Source organism: Notamacropus eugenii, chromosome 6 (assembly GCF_028372415.1).
Source record: "Notamacropus eugenii isolate mMacEug1 chromosome 6, mMacEug1.pri_v2, whole genome shotgun sequence".
In the NCBI taxonomy this organism is placed as follows: Eukaryota; Metazoa; Chordata; class Mammalia; order Diprotodontia; family Macropodidae; genus Notamacropus; species Notamacropus eugenii.
Genome location: NC_092877.1, coordinates 227,846,344 through 227,856,396, shown reverse-complemented (window position 1 = coordinate 227,856,396; position 10,053 = coordinate 227,846,344). Strand labels below are relative to the sequence as shown.

The 10,053-nt window shown below is 37.6% G+C and overlaps 1 protein-coding gene across 14 annotated transcripts in view; it reads right to left on the bottom strand.

The window, feature by feature from the left end:
• Positions 1 to 4,430: 4,430 nt before the first annotated feature.
• Positions 4,431 to 10,053, bottom strand: part of DOCK9 (dedicator of cytokinesis 9) — a 352,890-nt gene continuing 347,267 nt past the window's right edge. For 13 of the 14 annotated variants that reach the window (XM_072622068.1, XM_072622059.1, XM_072622061.1 and 10 more), the window contains 2 exons: positions 9,376 to 9,514; positions 4,431 to 5,808 (listed from right to left, as the gene is read on the bottom strand). In XM_072622068.1, coding sequence (XP_072478169.1) covers positions 5,686 to 5,808; positions 9,376 to 9,514 — 262 coding nt within the window. In that variant the 3' untranslated portion in view covers positions 4,431 to 5,685. The remainder of the gene's footprint in view (positions 5,809 to 9,375; positions 9,515 to 10,053) is intronic. The other variant, XM_072622070.1, reaches the window with a different exon arrangement.

Genomic DNA, 10,053 nt, shown 5'->3' with positions numbered 1-10,053 from the left:
TAAGAAGACCCTGATGAGATCATTAAGCAGGACAGTATAGATGGAGAAGGGAAGCTGTCCTAGGACAGAGTCTTGGGGGACAGCCATAATAAGTGGGTGTGACCTGGATGGGTAGCCAGCAAAGAAGACTGAATGGTAGTCAGACAGGTAGAAGAGGAACCGAGGGAAAGCAATGTCATGAAAACTTAAAGAAGAGAGGAGGGTGATTGATAGTATTGAAGACCTCAGAGAGGCCAATGAGGATGAGCATCAAGAAGAGGTCATTCATTTTGTTCATTCAGAGTTCACTGGTAACTTTGGAGAGAACAATTTTAGTTGAATGATAAGGTAGAAGGCATACTACGGAAGGTTTAGAAGCCAGTGAGAAAACTGGAAACATCGATTCTAAATGGCTTTCTTAAGAAATTGAGTCATGAAAGGAGAGCTATTCAGTGACAGAGTTAGTGGAGATGACAGCATCAGGCAAGGACATTTTAAGGATGGAGATGTGCATGTGTTTGTGCCTCAGGGAAGGAGCCAGTAGACAGAGACTGGAGATTAGTGAGAGAGTAAAGATGATGGATGGGACAATCTTCTGGACACTACAGGATGCAATAGTATCAGGGGTATCTGTGGAAGGGTTTTCCTTGGCAAGAAGAAGGGCCAGTACTTTGTGTGAGACAGGGGTGAAGGAAGGGATAGTGGGGGAAGGCATCTGAGTGATGTGAGATGAGGACCGTCAGCTTTCAACAAATGGTGTTTTCTTAGTGAAGTATGAGGTCAAACTCTCAGCTCTCAGAAGTGAAAAAAGGGGTGCCATGAGAGATGAAAACATTTGGAATAGCCACAGTTGTGACTGGGATAGTGAACTGAACAGGGAGGTAGAAAAGCATTGCCTTGGATAGTGAGAGCCTAGTTATTTATTGACTCTGGAGGATGCTCTCCTTCCTTCATCAAAGGGTTCAGTGCATGGATTACAGTCTTTCTCTCACCACAACTCCTGTTCTTATATTAGGGGACTTCAGCACACACACACACAAATATGTTTGTATATGTATGTAGGTATATGTGTATATGTACATATTGATTCTCCTTCATTATGTAACAAATTTATGGTGAGCCCTGTCAGTACCACTTAATCATTTTTATTTAAGCTCTGTTCAATAGCATGTGAATACAAGTAAAAGCAACTGATGGTGGGAATAAACTGGGTAGGGTTGGGGTTTGGCAAGGAATGATCAGCTCTAGGGTAAGGGGCCAAGGGATGCACATATAGAGGATAGTGTAGAGCAGGGGTGGGGAGTTCAAATGATGCGCCCAAGGGATGAGATAGGGAAGTTGAGAGAGTGTTAAATGCAGGTAGCGTATCAGCAATGGCCTGGGAAGGAACTGAGTTGGAGGGATTGAAGGTCATAGTGAGCACTTAGAATGGGTTAGGGTTTATAAGGCAGAGAAAAAGATGGAATGATAAAATATTATGCTATTAAAATATTAAAGGAATTTTTGAGCTTATGAACATGACAGTGGAACACTTTGGTGATGAATATAACCATTTTTATGTTTAGCTAGGATGGAGTGAAGGAGTAGGTCATGGAAATTGAGATTGAAGAGCTGGGAAAACAGAGTATTTGAGGGAATATCTATCTATCTATCATCTCTATCATCTTTGTATCTATTTATCATCTTTCTATCATCTGTCTCTATCATCTACCTATATCTCTATCCATCATCTTTCTATCATCTATTATCTCTCTCATTTCTCATCTCTACCTATCTCTCTCTGTCTATCTATATCTATCTCTATCAACTATCTATTTATCATCTTTCTCTATTATCTTTCTATCATTTCTATTTCTATTTATCATCAATTCTATTATTTGTCTATCCCCTAATATGTGAACAGGAATTGTGGTGCAAAGAAAGACTGTGATCCAGGCATTGAACCCATTCAGAAAGGAAGGAGACCCCTGTGGGGACAGTAGATAACAGCCCCCTCTGCTCATATGTCCTATAAGCAATGGGGAATCAAATTCCTTAAACTGGCATGTAAGTTACTCCACAATTTAGCTCCCACCTTATTTCAATGGTCTTCCTTCATATTCTAGTCAAACTAGATTACTAGCTGCTCTCTGATCTCATTCTACTTCCTATGTCCATATATTCACTCAGTGTTTTCCAATACCGGGCTGGCATTCTCTCTTCTTTGCCATTCAATATCCTTCTCTTTCTTCAAGGGTCAGTTCAGGTGCTGCCTCCTATAGGAACCCTTCCCTCATTTCTTCCACTTAGTATTATATTAGTGTCTTTGCTTCCTCAGGGCCTAAAACAGTGCTTTATTAAGCATTTATTAAATGTTTGTTGGATCATTGGGATTGAATTGTGAAATGCCTTTTGCTACAACAGGTTTTGTTTTTTTTAAAACACCTTCCCATTGTGGCAACTCTGTTTTAGTTCAACTTCTCTGGGAAATAGTGATAATGAATTTTCTTATCTGCATTCAGTCCCCATTTTTCAGGACTGACAGCTTATTAAACAGGTGAGGCTGGAACTGCTGTAATCATAAACAGAGATATTTATATAATTATCCTTTTTTCTAATTCAGTGCATATGCTCACTTCTGCTTTTACCATTTGATGACTGATCTGCACACAGGGTTATTCTGAAATAACTCCTGTCTCTAACCATTTTCTTTCTCTTAAATTATATAGTAAGTCTGTTTTTGGTTTTGTTTTGGTTTTTTTAGACAATGTCATTCAGTACTTGTCACATTCAGGGCTGACTATGTCTCCTCTTGAAACACAGAGTCATGATATATAGGTAGGAAATTCCTGAGCAGTCAATGTGCCAGTGTTTTTCCACTCATTGGTCCCTAGATCAAAGTTCTGAAATTACCCTTCATCCCCCCATCCTTTTTTGCTGTCCTCCCCTTTCACAACAAAATCCAAGAATCAAGGAAATGTTGCTTTTGTTAGGAATATTTTACCAAATTCTTCATAGCATTTTTCAACTTATTTGTCCTCTGCAACAAATATTATTCCATATAAATGAATCATCTTCACAGTATTGTTTGTTTAGATTTGCAACATGAGATGTTTTTTGTTGCCTTTGGGCAGAAGGGAAATTACCTCTACCAACTTCTAACCTTCCTTTGTGACTGCTGGCTTCATTCACAGCAAGGACATCAATTATCTGTCTATACAAAAAGCATTACAAGCTTAATCAGAAGATAAAGAAGTAGCCTAGAGCAGTTATGGGGCTCAGTGAACAGAGTGCCAGACCTGGAGTTAGAAAGACTCATCTTTGTGAATTAAAATCTGGTCTCAGACAATAACAAGCTGTGTGACCCTAAGCAAGTCCCTTAATCCCATTTGCCTCAATTTCCTCATTGGTAAAATGAGTTGGAAAAGAAATGACAAACAATTCCAGTATTTTTGCCATGAAAACCCCAATGAGTAATGAAGAGTCAGACATGACTGAAAAATGACTGAATAAACAAAGGAGCCTTTATCAGATTTTCAATTTTTATGACTCGTTGGTTATAATTCAAAACTTAGAATTTGACTTGAATATCTAATTTCTTGGTTTCAAAGGAGTCAGCTTTTCCACCCACCACTGTATAATTGCTCATTTTACATTTGCTGTTTATTATACCGAGCTGGTGATTTTATCCATTCTATCAAAAAGCACCTTTGGACAATTCACTTGTTAGTTATTTTTCATTCTTGAAGAGGACCAAAGACACCAGGGTGATGTCTGGACTTGCAAGTGAATTGGATTTAAGTGAGGCAGAGCTGTGCAAAGTCGACAGCCTCACTCTCTTCCCCAGGCATGAGAGTCTGGTGGCAAGACGTAAGTCAAGATGACTGGCAAAGGCCAAGAAAACTCAACCAAATTCCACTGAGTACTTTTTGTTAATTGTTACTAAGGTTCTTCTTTATAAAGAGATGAAACATTTCTTGATAGATATGTTTGAAAAGTGCTGTGAGATCTGCAGGTGGATTTGGAGGTGCACAAGATGTCTATATAAAATTTTGAAAATTTGAAGACTTTTCCTGACAAATTAATATCCCTAAACAAGGATCATCGAGATTAAGAGACTTATTTGGTGGTCTCATAACTAGTGAGCTAGTAGAGCAAGAATCTGAACCCAGGCCTTCCTGGCTCCAAGTTCAGGGCTCTATTTATTATAAAACTCTGTCTCTTATGATGCCCATTGGTCTGCTCCTGGTGTTCTAGGTTCAAGATGAGGAAGTGAGTCAAGGAATGTGTATGGACAAATGAGATGAATAAATGAATGAACGGGCTATTTAAATACAGTATGCCTTTAAAAAGAAAAGAAAAGAAAAGCATGGAATATAAGGAGGAAAGCACGCCGTTGTCTACTAAAGGATGAAGCCACTGAATCTGTATTTTCTGAATTCAGGTAAAAAAGATAACGTATTTCAAGTTGCTGCAGTCTTCTCCTTTATTCTTAGGGACCTCTTTGAAAAGCCCATCCCTTCATAAATCAGTCATGAACAATAATGCTCAAAACACAATACAGAGAAATCACCATTTTTTTTTGTTTGTTTTTAATACAGATGTGGTACAGAATATTTAATTACAGCAGGGCAGTGATTCCAGTTAAATAAAATTAAAAACCTTTATTCTCCCAAATATAAAATTACTAAATTAATGTCTTAAAAGAACAACGACATGGTAAAAGCTTTAAATTATGCCACCACTGACCACAGGATTGATGATTACCAATTCCTAAACCATCATTTTGGCAAAAAGGTGAATTTTTTTAAACAGTGTATAAACCTAACAGAGCAAAGACTGTATACATCTTCATATTGCACTTATTTATGTACAAGAATAAAACTGTCAAGTCAAATATAGAGCCTATACGAAGAATACCACAAATCAGTTACAATTAAACTTAACGCAGAAGCTGGTATGAGTATTAAAAAAAAGTATATAAATGCCATACATGTATGTACAGAATGTCGATTCTGTATTAACAAACTCTATGTACATGTCAATTTTTGTACTGCTTTTTAAATTGTAGCATAACTGTATTTATTAATACAGATATTTGGTTCTAAATGGCATGACCAGTTTTAAGCTCACATACTTTTTCGTAAATACCAGTAAGTATAAAATAGGACTTTTTCTTTCTTGTTCACTGGTACAAAAAACTATAATTATCAGTTCCCTTAGAGCATCAAAAATTAATGTCTATCTAGGCACAAAAATAGTTCTTATGCTTGTACTCAATCCGAATGTGCCATGGGAGAAAAATAGAGAATACCTAAATATTTTCAACATTCACAAGCCTAGCCCAGAAGCATAAGGCTAACCCAACCCTAAACAGTGTTATTCTCACTGCTATATACATTCACCAACACTTCTTTAAATGTGCCATTTATTTTAATACTACTGTGTAAGGAATAAGGAATATTAGCTCTAGCTGCAGGATTTCCAACACATGCCTCTGCTGAGACATAATAACAGAACAACAAACTGTATGTAGTGCCAGTGGAACTGAAAAAAAAATGTGCATCCCTTTATTACTTCTACAGAAAGTTTACTATGAAACAACACAGTTTATTTCCAACTCTTCTCATGCTCACTGTCTCATCTGTGTTCTTGTTCTGAAGTCCTCCTGAGTCTGTAAATGACAAAATGAAACCACACATCTTCTAAAGGTCTGATGAGGAACAATCATGCAAGCGAAGAAGAGCTGGGCATCCCATGAACCGTTGTGCTTGTTGGCGTCCCACTGATGGCGTTGAAAATGTGAAGTGAGTTAGGTAAGACATTTGACTTCTCTTCCATTGGACAAATCTCAAGAAAAACAAAAGTAGATTAAAAAAATAAAATGAAAAAGACAATGTTAGAAAACTGAGTTCTATCAGCCAAGAACAAATGTTTCTCAAAATAGATTATTTTCTGGCAACATGGACTAATTTTCTCATGAGGTTCTTTAGTTATTGGGTATAATGGTGTGATCTGGTACCTGGCTGTGATAATTCACAAAGCCAAATTTTTCATCTCACATAGTAAGTTAGTCAACAAACTTTTATTAAGCATCTACTATGTACTGGGCAATATACTAAACTATGGGGATACAAAAAAAGGATCATCCTCAGATCAACATTCTCCTAAAAGCTAAAGGCTTAAAAATACCCCTTTGCTTTTCCTTTATAAGATATTATAAGTTTTTTCTCTAAAACAGGGTCATTAAACGTAGAATCCACAAACTTGTTTTATTTTTAAAATATATTTTGATAACTGTATTTTAATATATTTTTCCATATATTTTATTTTACACATTTAAAAACATTATTTTGAGAAGGAGTCCATTGGTTTCAAGACCACCAAAAGGGCCCAGGTCACAAGAAAAGCTGAGAGTTCCACTTTTAAAAACTAGAAGAGATTTTGGAGATAACTGAGCTCAAAGCTGCCCCCTTCCTCTTGTTTTTGCTTTTTTTTTTTTTTTTTACTGTTCAGGAAACATGGGCTCCACTAGACTGCCAGCCACAAATACATATTATGTAACTTTGTATTACACGGTGCCTACAATTTCATTTATTTCACCAAATATTTCCCAATTACATGCAGAAACATTTTAACACTCATTAAAAAATTTTTTTTTGAGTTCTAAACTCATTCCCTCTCCTATCTCTCCCTCCTCGTTGAGAAGACAATTTGATATAGATTTTACATGTGAAGTCATGCAAAACATGTTAGTTAAGTCTCAAAAGATAACGCAAACAAAATTAAAAAATAAATATAATCCAAGTGAAAAAATGTGTTTTCACTTTGCATTTCAAGATCATCAGTTCCCTCTCTGGAGGTGGATGGTATCTGTTATCATAGGTCCTCTGGAATCTTACAATTCAATGTAAACCTTTATTTAGTTTGTACTTTGTATTATGCATTTGGGATATAAATGTGAAAAATGGTCTCCATCTTGAAGAAGTTCATATTTAACTCTAGTGGATATATAGAGACACAAGAGTATGAGATAACTTGAGGGAGAGAATGTGAACAACCATTTGTGGATGGGAAAGAAGTATTACAGTGCAAGTGGCATTTCAGCTGAGCCTTGAAGTAAACTAGAGACACTAAGAGAGGAGAGCGTATTCCAGGAAGGAGGGATTACTGGAAAGGAGAGGGGAAATAGAATGTTATGTTCAGGGAAAAGAGTCTGCTGGTTTGGCTGAAAAATAGAGTGCATGAATTAGTCGATCCATCAAATAACAAGCATTTATTGAGCGCTAAGCATTTAGTAAGTGCCAGTCACAAGGGTACGTGCTGGGGTTATAAAGATAAACATGAAACATCCTGACCTCAAGGGGTCAACATTCTACTGGGTGGGGTGCGGATTCTGAGCAGGGGAGTGATATGATCAGACCTATCTCTTAGAGATACTAACTTGGCAGCTGTGTGGGAACTAGATTGATGATGGAAGACTAGCCTACTCTGACAACAGTCTCTGTAGAATATATAAGGGTTTGAATCAGGCAGTGGTCATATGAATGAAAATAAGGGTGACTATATATATGTATGTATATAGAATATGTGTATTTATATAGAGAGGGAAAGAGAAGAAGAGAGAGAGGGAGAGAGAGGAAAAGAGAGGGAGAGAGAGAAGAACAGAAAGGGAGAGAAAGAAATAGAGACGGAGAGAGAAAGAGAAGGAGAAAGGACAGAGAGAGGAGAGAGGAAAGAGGAGAGAGGGGAGAGAGAGAGAGAGAGAGAGAGAGAGAGAGAGAGAGAGAGAGAGAGAGAGAGAGAGAGAGAGAGAGAGAGAGAGTGTGTGAGTTGGTATGGAGGATTCTAAGATTACGGAATCAGATCAGATCCTAGGCTCAGAGCTGGAAAGGCTCTCGTCCAAAGAGGTTAAGGTCACTTGCCTAAGGTTACACAGACAGGTGTCAGAACTGGTCTGAAACCAAGTCTTTGTTTCCAAATTAAGTACTCCTTCTACCATATCACACTGTCTCCCAATGTTGAGTCAATATACTCAGTGAACTTGTACCCTAGGACTTGGCATAGCTTCGTACTGCTCCCAGACGAAAAGGTGCACTTGGGGAGCTCAATACATGCCTAGTCTGATAACATTTTCCTTCTGGTTTCCTGGTTTGATGTTTCTCAATCTTTGTACATTTTGGGAGGAGATTCAGAAGATTAAGCTAAAACAAAGCTGATACTCAGCATGACAAAGCATCATATTAATCATGCCATATTCTCCTGGATTCTAGTACATTGTGTCCTTCCTTCCTTCCTTCCTTCCTTCCTTCCTTCCTTCCTTCCTTCCTTCCTTCCTTCCTTCCTTCCTTCCTTCCTTCCTTCCTCCCTCCCCTCCTTCCTTCCGTCTCCCCTGCTCTCGGTTTGTCTTCCTCATACCCAAATTTCCCTACTTCCCTTTTCATTTCTGTTATTGCTCTAGGACTCCAGCGTAAACCCAGGATGGCTGCAAAGAAGAGCCTCCTCATAACTCTGGAAAGCAATACTTTAAAATTTCAGGGAAAGGTTTATTTCCTTTCTACATGGATTTATCAATATCAATATGGTATACAGTATTTTAATACAATTTAATCAATCAAAGTTTAGCAACAAAAAAGCAAAACTAAGAAATGTTACCATCCCAGCTGATCACGTTTGCATGGGGAAGAAAAGAGGTGAGAGAATTAAAGTTTGAGAATTTCGATTTATAAAAATCTCTAAATAAAGCCATCCCATGACAGACGACAACTTCGTACAAAAAAGATATTGGCTTATGTTCTGAAGATGATGTTACATTAATTAACAAATAAGTTAATACTGGAAATATGTGAAATGCATCACATGCTAAATGATGCTGATTTTAACTATGATACACACAAAACATAAAGTTATGAGATTCATCCAAATTAATTTTAAAACAATACAAACGTAAAAATCTACACATCCACAGAATATGAAAAAGTGAGTGATAATTGCATGTTATATTTATTTAATCCAAATTAGTCAGCGTCCTAAATTCTGGAGAACTGATGAATAAAGACGCTTATACGGAAGGCATGTCTAAGTATTATAGGTCAAATTTATAGTGGCAAAATGACTTAAAAGAATTCCCATGGGGGGATACAGGTTTTTGATGAAGGTGCATTTTAGAGATTGAAAACCTGGGCCCTCCCCTTCCAGGTTCACTTGATATTACAACCAATGGGCAATTTGATTATGATCTCACTTAGCAAGGAGGGCCTTCAAAAATAGTATATTCTTGGGTGATGGGAGAGCAAAAATGTGAAATCCTTCTATTCTTTAGAAGGAAAAGCACCAAACAAAATGTGGAAAGTGTAGGCAAGCCTGGAGCGGACCCAGAAGTGGAAGGATCTTCCGGGGTTACGACTCGGCACTTACCTGTTCATGCATGATTTCCGAAAGCTCTTTTGCCATTTCTCTGTAGTTAGCCTTCATTTCTTCTTGATATTCTATTTGGTCTTCCTTAATAAGACGTTCATTTACTGCCAGAGCTTGGCCACAAGCTTCAACAAATTGCCTGAAATTGGGAAAGAGATGGATTTAGAAGCAGAGAGGGAGGTCAGATGCATACTTTTCTCTTTGTCAATATCTGACCCCTACATGGCTTTCTAGTAATTTAGTGATAATTTAAAAGAGAACCACCTGGGGACTGGGGAAGAAAAACATTAGAATTCAGATAAATTTAATGAATAATCAGTAATAATCCATCTTGATTCTACCGCACTAATAACAAGTATCACTTAAAGATTTGCAAAGTACTGGAGAAGTATTATCTCATTTTATCTTCCCAGCAACTCTCGGAGGGAGATGCTGCGATCATCCCCATGAGAAAGAAACTGCAGTTGAGGAATTTTAACTGACGTGGCCCAGGATGACAGAGCTATGAACTGTGTGAACTTGTATCTGAATCAGGAAGCTGCTGCTGCGCAGTGGTTTTTCAGTCACAACCTACTCTTTATGACCTCACTGGGGTGTTCTTGGCAAAGATACCAAAGCAGTTGGCCATTTCCTTCCTTTGTTATCATTCAGTTGTTCAGCTGTGACCTATTCTTTGTG